Here is an 18,280-nt window from a genome sequence, read left to right on the forward strand (position 1 = left end):
CAGTAACATTTGTAGCTATGTTATATTTGTATTCCTTCCTTTGAAGTGCAAAATAGACAACAAAGATAAAGCCAGACCATGCCCGTCAGTCATTTGTTGGGCAACATGGCTATGTGACTATTTGGTTTTTTAAAGCCCTCAATGATCTTAATGTATAATATCACTATTAGCTGAGAGTGTATAAATACTGGCTTTGCCACTGCATACAATACTGCCCTGTGCACAGCAATTGCTTTGGATGTTCTATGACCTAGGTATGATTAGTGACTGTCTGATTTCTTTTCATCCATTATTTCTTCCATGCTTTTCCAGGGATCCTTTGACAGCCTTGTGCTTGTAGCAATGGAAATGATTATGTCTTATTTCATATTTAATTACTTGACACTGGTATAGTAACAGAGCATTGGATGATGTATTGAGTTACAACACCCAGTCTACACTTGGAAAAACATTATTTCTTATCGTGCAAACAAAGAAGAAAGACAACACGCTGTTGAATATATTTATTATATTGCTGTGTGACGTGTTATAAAATGATTGAGGTGATAACAATATCTCTGTGAAATCATGATCGTCAGGTGCCAGGGTCTCCTCTAGCTGTACAGCTGTCTGGGTATCTCCTGGTGCACCCGGAAACGGTATATGCATGTAAATTCAGCATTACCCCAGTTGTTTACGATTTTAAGTTGGACATATCTAAATTTCTTTGCATGTTTATTCTATAAATAAAATAGAGAAACTATTAAGTATATATATATATATATATAACACAATTTCCAAGAAAAGAAAATTAAAGAACAATAATTGCGTCTTGCACAGTTATATCAACTATTTCCAAAATATACTCCTGCATCCCTATTAACCTGGTTTTGGGTTTCTTAGATCAGTTTCTTAAACCTGCTCCTCAGAACCCCTAACAGTGCATGTTTTCCATATCTCCTTGCTTTAGCACAGGTGTATTTATTACTGGCTGACACATTGTAATAGAGCCACAGGTGGTATAATTATTTCCCTTGTCACCTGGAAAACCTGCACTGTTAGGGGCCCTGAGGACTGGGTTTGAGAAACACTGTATTAGATAGATGATGGTCTTTTGATGATATCAATTTGTAATTAGCAACAGTTTATCTGCTTGTTAAACTGTCTCATGGAATCAATTCTATAAATTAGTAATTTGGCATTTATGACCTGAGAAACATTGGCCATGTTGGCTGTTGGCAGCAAGCAAGGAGAAGGTATGATTTGTCTGGATGCTACAATAATTTCAGACAATGTTACCATCCAGCATACGTACTCATCGAGCCATGTAAGCCACTTTGTGTTATTTTATTATACATTTTATTTAAGTTTATTTCTTCTTGATAATTACAGGTACCACTGGAAAACAAATAACTAAAGTGGGATTTTTACATCAGGTTATCTGGAACAGAGGTAGTGTAAGTACAATAACTGTGGGCAACAGAGAGACGCTGGCATGAACAGAATCATGTTGGACAAGCCTAGGAACCTTTCACTTATGTTGAAACGTAACAAAAGAATTGTGGCAATGTATTGCTCTTTATTTTCTCCTGCCTCTGTGGGCCTCATCTAAGGTCTCATTTAGAGCTAGGAGCAAAATAAAGAATAAAAAGGAGTAAATTTGTATCTTGGCATAACTATGTTACACTGTAGGGGGAGCCAAATGGGCATGTTCTAGCTCAACCCTAAGTTGCAGTGTAAAAATAAAACTGTCCGTATTTGTGTGCTGTATGCAAAAACAGACGTTTATTTCCTGCATGTAAAAATAATAAAAATAAATGCATTTACACCACTTGCAGTACAACATGGTTTGTGCAGGAGCAAATTTGCTCTTCTCTTTTGCTTTGCTCCTAAATGAGGTCCTATATGCTGTTTTGTGATTCTGTTACCATACATGAGAAGAGAGAATTCTTATGTACATAACTACAAAGTCTAATAATAAATTGAAAATCAAGATTCAGTTGACAGTTAATATTAATTAAAAAAATATTGCAGTATTATTGTATTCTAACTCTGTCAGAATATCCCAATGTTTTTCTTCTCTTAGCTATAAATGTATCTACTGATCACATATTTTTAATTTCAATTTTTTTTTGTCTGTAGAATGTTAGAACAGAGTGTTTTAGGGCAGAGACGTTCCAGGTACCATCCTAGAAAACCACAGTGGTTCATGTACAAATACCCTATATGTAGAAATTGGTATTGGTGCTCACTCGAAGCCTGAAGCTCTGGATCAGCTGTATTATAGGATCATATGTGAATTGTCCCAGATTTTCACCTGTGGCATCCACTTCATTATTAAAGCCCTGCAAGATAAATGTTGAATTTTTATTTTAAAAAAATCTTAAGCAGGTTAAATATAATGTTGCTGATAGAAATACATTTACATAATAAGTACATAACTAATAGATAAGCAAACTGAGTGAGCAGGATAATTCATTGGAATGTTAGTCTTTAAAACACACTTTTCTCCTAAACACAGTGAATGTAATTTATGAAGCGCGCTCAATACAGGCTGCAAACGCCGTACACCTGTGTGCCTCGCTAGTCCGCCAAGTACATCTGCTTTCTGGAGAAGGTTCTACAAAGTGCCTTTAGGTGTGAGGATAGCCAGAAAAATCAGAAGTGTAAACATAAGGTCCATCATCCTACCACTTTACCACCTCTTTCATTAAACTAAACGTTTCCATTTTTCTACTAAAATACTGCTTGGTTTAGAGAAGGATTGTGCGCCCTGCTGGCAAGGAATGCACTTTAAATGCACCCTCTTTGCCTAATTGAAATAATATTATCCTGCAAAGCAAAGTCTTCTTTTTGCATGTGGGTACAACTGTTGGCGCACTCATGCACCTGACTCGCACTCTGCAAGTAATGCCACCAATCTGCCCATATAAGGCAGTGCAAGCCTTTGGACCCTTGCAGATGTGGTTATCTTGGCTTGCAAATCCATGTTCTTACCTATAAAAATTAACACATTTGTACAAAAGCAGGCACAGAAGTTAAAAAAACAGAATTTTCATAGCACTTCCGCACATTTGAAAAAAAGTTTAAGTATTTCGGGAAAGTCCACAATTTTGTTTGTTGATGATGTAAAACACTAGTGAGTGAGTGAACAGAACACTTGGTTTAGCATCATTTATGGTTTAATGTAATTATCAAAGTGTCTTATTACATGTGGCATATTTGGGTTTTTAAAGCTTTGGTTTACTTTAGACAAATTGCACCTAGAAAAGTGTTTCTCTGCCTAAGAGCACCTGGAAGGCGCAATATGCGTCACACTGAAAGGATATAATGAGACTCAAACTTCACCAGCTCAGAGCAAGTGCAAAGGAGAGGAAGTTGCTATGTGCTCCTTCACAATGCAAGAAATGCAACTAAAATGTGCCCCCTTATCTTGTTTCAGTAATCAGTCTGTAAATTGAAATGTTGTTTTCTGTATCATCTGATTGGCTCCTGCTGTCTGCTGTGATTGGCCAAAGTGCATAGGTTTATAGAGCAAGGTGGTAGCGGTTGTTGAGCAGAAGAAGCTTCCACAGAGCATGGGGAGGAGGTGGGCTGGGTGAGAGCAGGCCCTGATCAACCAATTAGCTGACCCCGCTGCAGCCTGGGGCGCTGGGATCTGGGGAGCGTATCACCGGCAGCATTTAAGATTTATTTTAATTTATTTTTTTTACAGTTGATTATGTACACACGGAGCTGCCCCTCCCCCTTCCTCCACACAGTCGCTCCCTCCTCCCCTCTCCTCCTCCCCACTCCTCCTGACTGTGTCAGTGAGGAGCTGGAGTGAGAGGAGCTGACTGCCGCCGGAAGAGAACAAGACAGGTAAGTAGATTTGTGTTTATGCAAGGAGACAGCGTGCAGAAAGGGGGGACAGAGTGTGTTCTGGGGGGATAGCGTGCAGAAAAGGGGGACAAAGTGTGTTCTGAGGGGGACATAATGTGTGTTTTGAAGGGGGACAGAGTGTGTGTAGAAAGGGAGACAGAGTGTGTACAGAAAGGAGGACAGAGTGTGTTCTGAGGGGTACAGCATGCAGAAAGGGGAACAGCATGCTGAAAGGGGGTCAAAGTGTGTTCTGAGGGGTATAGCATGCAGAAAGGGAGGGCAGAGTGTGTTCTGAAGGGGACAGATTGTGTTCTGAGAGGGACAGAGTGCAGAAGTGGGGCAGAGTGTGTTCTGAGGAGGACAGTGTGCAGGGGAGTCATGAATTGGCGGCTGCAATTATTATTATTATTATTATTTTTTATTTATAGGGCGCCACTAGCTATCTGCAGCGCCGTACAGGGACAGACAGTGTGATGAAATGGCTGGGGGTCATGAATTGGCCGCTTGTGGGGGAGGTATGATCTCTGTATTGTGTGGTGCTCATGAGGATGCTCTCTAAAGAGCCTAATCAGTGAGGGTTTGTAATGTTTGCACATTTTCAAAACAGGACCCCAACTTTCCTGAACACAGCTTAACGACAACAAAGCTGCAAGAACAAGCAAGAAATAACAGCAAGGTAAGAGAATCTGTCTAAATTTGTTTGCTGGAAAATACTCCTGAATTCTCCTTTAATGATTTGGGGGGGGAAATGCTACAGTTGTATTAGCCTAAAGGGGCCAGGACCCTTAATCAGGCCCTGGATGAGGGTGCTTTAGTAGAGGATGGGGTAAGCACACTGCTGTGCCTACTTTTGCAAAGATTTCATTTAGTGGAGTGAGATCATTTAAATGCGATAAAGGGGTGATGAGGGCGCATTATTCGGGGTATTCCATGCTGTATACAGGTGACCTGTTTTTCAACTTGTAAAAGGATTTTGCAAGGATCAGAGCTAGGAATATAAGGGTCTCGTCCTATACTTTTAATGAGACCCATTTTGCGTCTTTCTGTTGCATTCGAGATGCCTGTAATACCAAACATTACAACAAAGAAAGTGACACATGTTAAGCACAGTCCCACTGTCCTCTCACCTCTTAAATTAAGCAATAAATAAAGCTAAAAGGAACAGTATTTTAGGAGAAAACGGAGCTGTTTAAGTTAATGAAAAGGCTGGTTCTAAACTGGTAGGAGGATGGACTTTGATGTGGCATTTACAATTTTGCTCAGTACACCTTTCAGATTTACACATCTAGTTTGCAGAGGTATCTCCTGAGAGCAGAGAACAGGCGTGCACCTTAAAGTCAGACATCCAAGCGCACCATTGCATAATCAAGGTGCTTTGTGGTGCTCTTCACACTTTGTGTCTACTCTATGGGTGCACTTTAAATCAGTATAACCCACAGATGAGTATAGGCAGCCGGATTTTTTAACATTCTTTTCATGATTAGGAAAACTGAAATAACTCACAAAAACTTCAAAGTCTCGGGGAGCGCTGCTGAAATCCTTTATCTGCGATATAGCCCGGGGCACATGTTGGATGGTGACTGCTCTTGGGATAATTGTATCAGCCAGTCGAATCAAAGCATGACCCGCCTTGCCTGTAAAAGCCCAGCAATTGCCTGGATAAATATCAGGCTGCAAAAGATAAGACAAAGGTAAAATGATTGCAGTTATATAAATGCCCTTACAAGGAGGCCGTAGAATCATTACAACAGTTTTTCATATATATATATAGTTTATTTCTAGACTCATCATCAATAAAATAAATGAGCAATCATTTTACACAGATATAAAATTCTGTATATTTGTATTTCTTAATACAAGTGGCAGCTGCCTTATAGCTTATTGGTCTTGATAAGTATATATGCCAGCTATGATCTCCACTGGAACCGTGCCCCTTCTGGTCAAATGGACCTGGAAGCGATGGACTACTTGCTTGGTTTTACCAAGAACTAACGTTTGTGTCAAGCACATATTGGACATTTGAGCAAGTGAATGCATTTTCATTACAGATGAGTCATGCAGAGAAAATGGGAAAACAATAAGAATGCTGAGTGTGTGAGAAGCAATAATGGCAAAGGGAGGAGCTAAAGTGAAACTAAGTATAAAAGTATTTGATGTTGAGGGTTAATTACACAGATCAGCTTTTTATATTTGGTACTTGAAGCTACAATATTGCTGAGCGAGTCCTACCTCACTGACATGAAGAAATAGACTGCTTGTTTAGTTCAATGTATGCTACAATAGACCTATATATATATAATTTTTTAACATTTGCATTAATTGGGTATTATTCCTTGTTCTCAGAACATATAACACAGAATTGCTCACTTATCTTAGCAGCACTCAATGGGCCTGAGTCATGCGGGAATGTAAGGCAAATAAAGGAGTAAATGTTCTCTGGGACAAACCATGTTATAATGCAAGGGGTGAAAATTGGTTTATTATTTTGCACATAAGTTAAATACTGGCTGTTTTTTCATCAAGCATACAAATACGTGATAGCTTTATTTTTACACTGAAATGTAAAGCTGATCTAGGACATGCCCTACCTCAACTATAAATCTCTCTCAACCTTTTAAATTTACCTCTCCCTCTAATGCAACATGGTTTTGCCCAGGTGCAAAGTTGCTCCTTTTTTTATGCTTTGCTCTTCTTAATGACTCAGACCCAATGAGTTTTTATAGCCTATATAAGTTAGTGTATACTAACAATTTATTACTTTCAGGTGCTCAGTTCTTAGTTTTATATATGTTTTAGGGGGTAGGAGTTGGGGTTAGTGGCACATTAAAGCCGCATTTACTAGATACATTTTACTTTCCTTCTCCTTATCCTAGCAGGAGCACCTGGGGTTGCTCCATGTATCCAAAATTTGCCAGTTCTGTGTTAGAGAACCGGAAGAGCTCTGTAAAAAAACGTCTTCATGGAGATGAACCCAGTGCTCTGACTAGGGCAAGAAGAAGGTTGGTAAGATTTATCAAGCAGGCGGTGGTGCAGCTTTAAAAAAAAAAGAAGAGGCAAAAAACTTTGTCACTGCACACAAGCCAAGAGGGGTCACCTTCCATCGGAATTTACTAACATGCCTGACAATGAACCAATCAATTCACTTGTATTGATGAATGAAATATTTATATCACAATACAAAGATTTGGGGCGGAGTTATGCAGTGCTCAGTTTTCTTTTTACAATTGTGGGAATGTACATGACACAACCTTATTTAAGCATCTATGTCATACTTGCCGACATTTTATAATTTACGTCCGGGAGATGCAAGGGGGAGGTGGGCGTGTAGGGGGCGCGGCTTCGAAATTCGCGTCATTTTAGCCCCGCCCCCGTGACGTGATGACGCAAATCGCGTCATTTTACAGCGGGGGCAGGGCCAAACGCCGCGATTCCCGGTGAATCGCGGCGTTTGAACCGAATTCTGCCCACTTCACTAGGAAGTGGGCAGATCAGGGAGATTGCCATACTCTCCCGGGAGTCCGGGAGACTCTCGCGAAATGCGGGAGTCTCCCGGACATTCCGGGAGAGTTGGCAAGCATGATCTATGTATTCACTGACTTGACTTGCTTATCTGTTCCTAACCATGTGCTTTTCAGGTTCACTCTACACTTCCATTTAAGGTCATATATTTTACCTGAAGCATAATCTCGGGAATTAGGGAGTACCTCCAGTGAATGCTGTTAAATAACATCCAGTTAAGATGGTCTGTCTGGTAAGCTTCGCTGGTTCTGCTTTTGATGATGCTTGCACCTGTCAAGTCAAGCTGCAGATTATTCATCTAAAATCATTTTTATTGATATTAAAGCAGGAAAGATGAAATTAAAAAGATGATTTTGATAATAAGTTGTGGGTGTTTAGTTTGTTTTAATAACAGAGTATTAAATTTGGCATTTAGTAAGTCTGACAGCTTTAATTGCTGAATAGGTTACAGATGCAGAGGGGGTTTAATAAAGCAGGACTTTTTTTGACCGGTATATTAAAAGGCTTTTTATGCACTTTTTGTGTCAGTGACGTTGCCAGGATCATGATGTCTTCTCTATGTGAAATAACTTTTTACGGTGTCTATATTCTTTAAATAAGAGGAGCTTAGAGGATCGTTCCTCTATGGCTCTTAATCTGGCCATATCCTGCCATGTAAACATGCATTTATATCCACTAGACTGCAATAGATCTGCCGGTTGGGATACTCACTAGTCATGACTGTGTTACTTAGCACTCTACGTACCTGCAGACTGCATGGCATAGTCTGTAACTTGAACATGATCTTCTTTAAATTTTCTTATTTCAGATGTTATTATATCCACAATGTCACTTTCGGTAATCTTTCCCATCTCATACTGAGACATGGACTGCTTGATTGTGTTCACCTGGTCTTTGATTAGCTTCACTTGGTCCTTAGTTTCTTTCCTGAAGAAGTATATAATATAACATTGTTTTTCTTTACTGTACTTGACCTACATGTAAGACCCAAAATAACAATCGCAATACCCAATGTAGAAAAACAAGTGTGAGTATCAGAGACTGTCACTAGGTAGTTCAAGTTTGGGTGGATCACTGGCGAACCAGCCTTATCCCAATTTATTTATTGTGAAGACACGGTCTGGGGTGTACCCATGTGGGTACAAATTGCAATAAGTGAAATAAGTGTGTGTATGAGAGAGAGTGTGCGTCAGGGTGTCTATGAAATGTGTGTGTGTATTAGAGAGGGAGTGTGTGTGTATGAGCCAAGCTGTGCAAAATAGTCCCCCCTCCCTGCTTTCAGGTACCTCTGTTACCCCCCCACTCCCTGCTGACAGATACCCTATCTGTCACACCCCCACTCCTTGCTGCCAGACACCCCACTCTCACTCTCCTGCTTCCGGGCACCCCCATTGTCACATTCCCCCTCTCTGGAGCCAGACACCCCATCTATCACACTCCCCCATCCCTGCTTCCAGGCTCCCCCGTTGCATTGCCACATTCCCCCTCCCTGGAGCCAGACACTTCATCTACCACACATCCACTCTCCTGCTTCCAGGCTCCCCCACTGCCACACTCTCCCTCCCTACTACACACCTATCACAATCTTTCCCCTGCTGCCAGACACACTATCTGTCACACCTCCCCTCCCTGATTCCAGACGCCCCATCTGCTACACTCTCTGCTGCCAGATACCCCATCTACCACTCCCCCTCCTCCCTTCTTCCAGGCACCCCCTCTGCCAAATTACCACTCCCCCTGCAGCCAGACACCCCATCTACCACACTGCCTCTCCCTGCTGTGAGAGAGAGAGAGAGAGAGAAAGAGAGAGAGAAAGAGAGAGAGAGAGAAATTTCTAATTCCACGGACATCACTGTAGCTCATGAGCACTGTGCTGCTTCTTACAATAGAGCTGCTGTATGCAAACCTTCCACTGCCTGGCTCATGTGGTGACTTAATCACAAACTTGAGACCAGCAGAAGGGAATTTGAAAGTAGTGTCTGGCCTTGACTCTCTGGTGGCTACACACACAATATTTCATGGGCCACTATCACTGCATTCCCCCGGTGGGCCTTTCATAGCCCACCAGGGGAATGCAGTGGTAGTGGCATGTCTATGGGTAACATGCATGTCTATGGTTCTTATTTTACATAAGTATGCCTAGAAATGTGGTTTTCTGCAAAAGTGTAACTGTAGGGTGCAAAATGCTGTCCACTGAAAGGATAGGATGATGCTTTATGGCACATCAGAAGGAGTGGAAATATTAAGCCCATTTGCGGGGAGAAAAGGGTTGTGCGTCCTCCCGGCAAGAAATGCACCTTAAATGCACCCTCTTCACCACTTTGTCTCATTGAAATAATTATCCTGCAAAGCAAAGTCTTGTTTTTGCATGTGGGTACAACTGTAGGCGCACTCTGCAAGTAATGCCACCAATCTGCCCATATTAGGCAGTGCAAGCCTTTGTACCCTTGCAGATGTGGTTATCTTGGCTTGAAAATCCATATTCTTACCTATAAAAATAAACACATTTGTGCAGAAGTAGTCACAGGAAGTGAAAAAAACTGAATTTTCATAGCACTTCCGCACATTCGAAAAAAATCCTTAGTATGTTGGGAAAATCCACAATTTTGCTTGTTTATGATGTAAAACACAAGTGAGTGAGTGAACAGAACAGAACCAAAGCAAACACTACTGGTCCTGGAGGTGGATTCACTCCTTAACATAAATACCTGCTTTCTTTTCTCCTAATGCATGTGACTGCACTTATTTAGGTATTGTAGAATATACATTATTACTGAAATACTGAAATGCTACATACCTCATTTCTTTTATGCTGTTGCAAAAGATCTTGTACTTGTTCTGTCAAAATAATTAAGATTAGATTTACTGTACTTTTTCAGAGTATATTTTTAACTGGCTTTGTTGTGTACTCAGCAGTAATTTTTTCTCTGTAAGCAAAACAATCAAGTTACAGTAAATTTTAACACATAGTTGCCTACTCTCCAAGAATCCAGGGAACCTGTTAGGGGAAGATGAGACCTCCTGGATTCCCAAGAGAGCAGACAATTTTACCTGATGGGTGCCTTTCTGCCTATGCCCGTGTGGGGGAATGCGATGGAATGACGCAAGGTGTGTCTTCAAGCCCCCTCCACCCCAATGAACACTTGAGTGATTAATGGCATGATTAGGGAATTAGCATCATCATATGCATTTGAAGTCCAACCTCTTTCTCTCATACCTCCCCTTCGCATCTCCTGGAACCGAGGTACATTTAAACATAAATGCCAACAAGGGCTACGGTTAGTCTCTAAGTTTCACCAATAACGTGTCAATCTTTTGTGCCACATGCATTTATGTGCAAGATCAGAGGCTCCTAGGCCAAGATTGTAGAGATCATAGTCTTTGCAATCTGTGTGCAATAGATTTAAGCACGACATCAAAGCAGCCACAGTGAATAGAGTTTGTAGCGTTAAACTGAAAACATAGATTCCTCTTGCACTCAGCTACATGTTGCCTAAATCTGCATAAAAAATTGTCTACACCTCTGGACCAAAATTACCCTGAGATGGCGATAGCGAAAGAAGAACAGAGGCAGTAAATATTCTTCTCCATTCTTAGCAAAGATTTTTCTGGGGGGGTTCTAGCCTTTTATAGCTAGGAAGAATCCCTAATAAGGGCCTTTCTCACCTTCTTAAATAGCCCCTCCCCCAGGGTGCATAATACAGGGTGTATGGAGAGGTGTAGATGTCATATTATTAGTTGAAACTATTTTAAAAACACAGGTGTAACATCTTGATACCACTAAGTAGTTGAGCACACAAATGATCTAGACACTGTCACAGTGAATGTGATATTTCATACGGTATATTTTACTTGCCTTTATTTCTTTGTCAAGTTCACCTTTAACTTGGTTATTATATTGTTCCATAATGTTCATCACTGGGTTCCACCTTATCCACGTAACTGTAAAGAGTTGAAAATAATTATGGGAGAAAATACAATGGGTGATTGCAGGTTTGGCAGGTAAAGATGGAAATATCTTACCAGTGAGGATCAGCATGATAAGAAACAGAAATTTATTTTCCCATGTGTTTCTGCAAGTTGAGAAAACAAAAATGTTATTACTGCAATACAAATTTGCCTTAATAAATGTATAGTTTCCTGTAAATAATATCAGTATAAACCATTCCTAGTGATGTAATCACTTTACCACTAGAAACTATTACTGATTGTAACATGCTAATTGATTTAACAAACCACTATCTGTGGCCCTTAGGCTTTTCTTAGCCTCAATGTGATATGTGGCCCAAGGAAACATTATAACTAGCCAAATTTCTGATATCATATAATTTTTCCTGCAATAATGCTAAAATTAGTTCAGATAGACATTTTATAGCAAATAATTGAAAAAGTGTAAAGCTGGGTACACACTACACTGTTTTCGTCCAATAGTCGTCCAAACAGCCGACATACGACCGCTCGTTCAAAAGTCGGGTCAGTGTGTGCAGTGACACGATGGTTGAAAGTCTGCCCAAATGGACGATTATCGCCTCATTTGGTTGGTCGTACCATTTAATATTTTCGTTCCAATCTCGTTTCCGCTGTGTAGTGTGTATAAACTTCCGACCGATCTACAACAGTGAGTACGAAATTACAGTCGTTGCTCACGACAACATGGCTGTAAAAAGTCGCTAAAGGGACGTCCGCTCTTCCCTTTATCGTTCTAAACAAGGCTAGTGTGTATGCAGTCCATGGACCGAGCGATCGGACCATCGATCGCATGTAAAATCGCTCGGCATAAAAAGTTGGTCGAAATTTCTGTAGTGTGTACCCAGCTTTATAAACGTATGAAAACAATGATGAGCTGAGTGTCTGTAACCTGTGCAGTGATTTGCAAAACAAATGTTTGTATAAAGCTTCTATGGGTGATTTGATGGAGGGAGAAATGGACCAGCCAAGTGTGTCCAGTGACACAGTGACACATTTTTAAGTTTTGTTCATGGAAATTTTTGTTGCAGAAAATGTCAACCACATACTACACAACATGCTATTCCTACAATTATGCTTCTCACTGGGCATCTGACCGGCTCAATGGTCCCTTTTCATTCTATAGTCAGGGCCATGTTTTCTATGAGGCTCAGTGAGTAATTGTGCGTAAAAGTATTATCTGAGGCAAGGTTTAGAGGCAATGGATATCGCCCTTTTCAAAGTCTTCCAATGCTGGTTGGTGGATGTCAGTGGGCTGTATCATGCTAACAATTCATCTCAAAGCACTAACCAGTCATCTGCCACCTAGATCTTCAATCATCATCACCATTTATTTATATAGCGCCACTGATTCCACAGCGCTGTACAGAGAACTCATTCACATCAGTCCCTGCCCCATTGGAGCTTACAGTCTAAATTTTCTAACACACAGCAATAGAGAGAGAGAGAGAGAGAGAGAGAGAGAGAGAGACTAGGTTCAATTGGATAGCAGCCAATTAACCTACTAGTATGTTTTTGGAGTGTGGGAGGAAACCGGAGCACCCGGAAGAAACCCACGCAAACATGATGAGAACATACAAACTCCACACAGATAAGGCCATGGTCGGGAATTGAACTCATGACCCCAGTGATGACAGCTGCACTAGACATTTGGGTCATAGATGGGGATGGCCTATTAGCCCACCTCACAAAACCTCCCTAAGAGAACTCTGTTAATGGTCCACCTACCATGGCTTCACTGTTGGTGAGGAAGTTGAGCTAACAATTCTCAGGCTGTCTGAGTGATGTCAGTGATCTGAATACAGACAGCCCAAGCAAAGTGTAGCTGAGGCGAAGCTGAGTGAGGTAGGCTGGCAGCTATAAATTGGAGTTGGTGAGATAAAAACATCAATCCACACTCACCTCAGAAGTAGCAATAAGGACTTGTGTAACAGGGAGCCACTAGATATAATAAAATGAATTATACATGACCATGAAAAGATGCCAATGAAAGCTGAAAAGAAAAAGACATTCAGAATGAGATTTCATATTTTAACTTCATTTTTTTTTTTGTTTGCTAAGATGCAACATCAAAATCATAAAACACAATTTCTGATCATTTATGACTGTTATATACCGTACTGTACCTTTAGAACGATCAAAAGCAAATACTAGGTTAAGAAAGATTTAATGATCACAGCTTGTCAGTGTACGGTAACTTGTTAGAAATATACATTTTGTCTAAAAGAACGCCTCTGTGTGTAGTGGTAGCAATAGAAATGACACAATTAATTATCTAGGTTTTTTGATCCAACGTCCCAGTCTTTAGGTGATGTTTTTCAGCCTCCATCAGAGAATTGTAGAATCTTACTGGAGTCATTTACCAAGTTTTTCAGATACTTTATAATGTATAATTAGGACGATTCTTACATACAGCTATCTGATGGAATCATAGTCATCTATACTACACAGGAAAAGGATTACAAAAAAACTTAAACCTTTGGAAAATAACTAAGTTCATATCTCACATGAAGACAAACAATATAATAAAGAATATAGATTGCCCATAGATATGAAACAGGAAGCTATACGAGACATTTCATTCCACCATCAGGAATGTGCTTACAATGAGGCTAATAGGGGTACTTGGTAAATATACCCCCAACTAGCAGATTGCCTCAGACAACTTAAGAGTTGACCTCAATCATTGGTCTGCTAGACATACAAGAAAACCCACAGGTGCATTATTTATTAAATATCATTTTTGTATAAGACTTACTCCTAACGTTATCTCCATTTCAGGAAGGAGATAGCAGGGGGAACATACAGTATTTATTTACTTAAATAAAGTCTTTCTCTTGAAGCTCATTCTTTCTTTCTGGAAGCTCATTCTCAGACATACCCTTCACTGGCTGGTGAAGCAGTAATAGTCTTCGTTCCGCTTCCAGCCAGTGTCTCCAGGAGCTGATCACTGTTCAGCTGCCCCAGTGACATTTAAATAGTAAATAGCGGCAGAACTAAGATGCTCTCTCGCTGCGATAAGTAGCAATAAAAAAAAAATCTGTGTTTTCACTGCTGGATAATAAATAAACCCCTTTAACTTGTAAAGCAGGGTAGATCAGGTTGTTCTAAATAGAATATGGGGGGCCATAATGTGCCCATTGTGTACAGAAATGCAAATACAAGATATTTATTGAAAGATATTGTAATTCAATTCCATGGGTGGAGACTTTGTATATCTGTGTTAGGAGATCAGCGCTATTCTCTGTCTCCGACTTTGTCCCCGGTGGTCTAGAGACGGGAGAGCAACACTGCCGGGTTCGGTCTGCATCGACCTACTGAGCATGTGCAGAGGTCTTTGTTCAAGTTCCCTCTCTATATATCCATCCTGTGTTAATAAGCAGCGTGTACGCTGTGTACAGTATATACCTACTATAACAACACTAGTGCATGGATGTGCAGTGTCTGATCCACATGTGCTGAATAGGTAATAGTACTACACGGATGTGCACTGTCTGATCCACATGTGCTAGATAGGTAATAGTACTACACGGATGTGCATTGTCTAATCCACATGTCCTGTATAGGTAATAGTACTACACGGATGTGCATTGTCTAATCCACATGTCCTGTATAGGTAATAGTACTACATGGATGTGCATTGTCTAATCCACATATGCTGAATAGGTAATAGTACTACACGGATGTGCATTGTCTAATCCACATGTGCTGAATAGGTAATAGTACTACACGGATGTGCATTGTCTAATCCACATATGCTGAATAGGTAATAGTACTACACGGATGTCCAGTGTCTGATCCACATGTGCTGAATAGGTAATAGTACTACACGGATGTCCAGTGTCTGATCCACATGTGCTGAATAGGTAATAGTACTACACGGATGTGCAGTGTCTGATCCACATGTGCTGAATAGGTAATAGTACTACACGGATGTGCAGAGTCTAATCCACATGTCCTGTATAGGTAATAGTACTACACGGATGTGCAGTGTCTGATCCACATATGCTGAATAGGTAATAGTACTACACGGATGTGCAGTGTCTGATCCACATGTGCTGTATAGGTAATAGTACTACACGGATGTGCATTGTCTAATCCACATGTGTTGTATAGGTAATAGTACTACACGGATGTGCATTGTCTAATCCACATATGCTGTATAGGTAATAGTACTACACGGATGTGCAGTGTCTGATCCACATGTGCTGAATAGGTAATAGTACTTCACGGATGTGCATTGTCTAATCCACATGTGCTGAATAGGTAATAGTACTTCACGGATGTGCATTGTCTAATCCACATGTGCTGTATAGGTAATAGTACTACACGGATGTGCATTGTCTAATTCACATGTGCTGTATAGGTAATAGTACTACACGGATGTGCATTGTCTAATCCACATATGCTGAATAGGTAATAGTACTACACAGATGTGCATTGTCTAATCCACATGTGCTGAATAGGTAATAGTACTACACGGATGTGCATTGTCTAATCCACATGTGCTGTATAGGTAATAGTACTACACGGATGTGCATTGTCTAATCCACATGTGCTGTATAGGTAATAGTACTACACGGATGTGCATTGTCTAATCCACATATGCTGAATAGGTAATAGTACTACACGGATGTGCAGTACATTAGTTCTAGTGACATATCTGTAATATACTTATGCCTGGGTTGCACAATAGGGCCTGCTGTTTATTTACTTAACAGTATCCTGTATTCTGCAGTTACTTCTCTGTATCCTGTTATAAATAAACCAATGTTCCTGGTTACATTTACAACGTGTGGCCTAACCTCCTTCCCACATTCTGCCTGACACCTATTACAAGCATCCGCCAATAGGTTATGCCAATAATCTGGAGATCCGTATTTAGCTGATATTTTGTCTTCAGCTTTTAGCTTTACAAATTGGCAAAGCAGTAATTAGTCTGTATCTAGATATATTTTATAAACATACATAAACCAAAATAAATTCCATGGTAAACGATTTCAATGGGGAATGAACAAGTTTATACATCAGTCCTCAGACTCATTCTTTGAATGAGCAGTATGACAGCTATTACAGGGGTGCTGATTTATTTTATGTAAGTTTTTATTTGAAAGAAAAAAAAATCAATCTCTATCTCTATAAATATATAAATTAACTTGTGGCAGCAAATAAATGAATAAAAGCACGCAGACATGGTCAAGAGGTTCAGTTTTTGATCAGACAAAACATCCAGATGGTGAAGAAATGTGGTCTAAGTGACTTTGACCGTGGAATGATTATTGGGTTGGATATCTCAGAAATTGCTGATCTCCTGGGATTTTCATGTCCAACAGTCTCTAGAGTTTCCAGAGAATGATGCACAAAATTATAAAACACCCAGTGAGCGGCAGTTCTGTGGTTGAAAATGCCTTATTAATAAGAAAGATTAGTGGAGAATGGCCAGACTGGTTCAAGCTGAAATGATGTTGACAGTAACTCAAATAATCATGCGTTACAGCAGTGGTATGGAGAAGACCATCTAGCACGTTGAACCATGAAGCAGCAGAAGACCCCACTTGGTACACTCCTGTCAGCTAAGAGCAGGAAACTGAGGGCACAAGCACACCAAAACTGGAAGACCGATACCTGGTCTGAGGAATCTCAATTTTTGCTGCAACATGCAGATGGTAGGGTCAGAATTTGCCATAACAATACGAACCTTTGGATCCACCCTACCAAATGTCAATGGTGCAAGTTGGTAGTGGTGGTGCAATGGTGCCATGGTACGGGGAATGTTTTCTTGGCACAAATTAGTTCTCTTAATCATTATTTAAATGCCACAGCCTATATGTTGCTGAAATAGAGCACCTTGGGTATGTGGTGGAATATATATATATATATAGTAGAAAGGTACATTGTTGCCCACTGCTTCTTAGTTAAATAGTTGTTTGTAGTGAAAATAATCTTTGAATACAAAACTTTGATGCCTCAGAACAGTTATCTCCACTGTGTGTACTTGTCAGGTCCACTTTCACACAAGGTGGTAAATGGCATAGCAGCTGCTCAGCTACTATAAATATCAGTATACATATTTCATAGTTCATAGTTTGCAAAATATTTTGAAACTCTCACCTAGAAAGCTGAATATCCTGATTATTTTGAATTCATTGTTTCCAGGTCTTTCACTAAGGAAAATGACAATATCATTAGGAAAACACAACCACCAATTAAAACATTCTTTACATAAACTTCATCATTTCTTTGTAGTTCCTCATTTTCTAGGAAGACAATACAACTTACAGCTGAATTTATTAAACCCTAAAATACAGCTTTCTTACATTAGGTTCCTTGATTCACTTCTCTCTCTTTCTCTTCCATTGTCTTTCTTTTCATTGTCACCCGCAGTAGTGATTCTAAGTGCTATGTTCTTCCGAAGCCTCCTACTCATGGCCCATCGTCTGGAGCACTACCGTGTTATGCAGGAGAATCCTGACGGATAGAAGGTATTATGTGTTCTATGTGTGACATCACAATGGATGCAGGAAGAGTCAATAGAATACAGCAACATCGCGATCATTTTAATGGGTGTGTTAACACATAGGGGCCGATGCCTCTTTGATTATTGTAAAATATGCTACTTTGCACTGTCCATACGTCCATATCCAGAGTTGGTAGCATCTGGCACTTATTTGCAGCAAAGGAAAAAAAAGCACCAGGTAATCCATACACTTCCTCACAGATATATATGACGATCTAGCTTTAATAGCATTAAATATACACCTTGAGGACAGGTGCATCCGATCATTATATAAGTGAGCCCTAATAGGGCTCACTTATATTTAGAATCACACAGAGGCTCCAAGTAAATAATCAAACACTCTATCCTTATACATATGGCATTGTCTCCTTAACAAGTAAGGAGATAAGTTTGGCTGTACTACTCAATGATTCCAAGAGGTTGATTGGAGGCCAATAT

The 18,280-nt window shown here is 40.2% G+C and overlaps 1 protein-coding gene across 1 annotated transcript; it reads right to left on the minus strand.

Annotated features, from left to right (window-relative positions):
* Positions 1-488: 488 nt before the first annotated feature.
* Positions 489-17,732, minus strand: LOC142160253 (SUN domain-containing protein 2-like). The gene is made up of 11 exons (XM_075215189.1): positions 17,643-17,732; positions 17,437-17,489; positions 13,228-13,318; positions 11,383-11,432; positions 11,216-11,301; positions 10,157-10,197; positions 8,105-8,286; positions 7,514-7,629; positions 5,344-5,511; positions 2,232-2,324; positions 489-719 (listed from the first exon to the last, which is right to left on the minus strand). Exons 4-11 carry the CDS (start codon positions 11,396-11,398, stop codon positions 594-596), a joined length of 828 nt encoding a protein of 275 aa, XP_075071290.1. The 5' UTR covers positions 11,399-11,432; positions 13,228-13,318; positions 17,437-17,489; positions 17,643-17,732; the 3' UTR covers positions 489-593.
* Positions 17,733-18,280: the final 548 nt, after the last annotated feature.

This window comes from Mixophyes fleayi, chromosome 6 (genome assembly GCF_038048845.1).
Source record: "Mixophyes fleayi isolate aMixFle1 chromosome 6, aMixFle1.hap1, whole genome shotgun sequence".
Classification (NCBI taxonomy): domain Eukaryota; kingdom Metazoa; phylum Chordata; class Amphibia; order Anura; family Limnodynastidae; genus Mixophyes; species Mixophyes fleayi.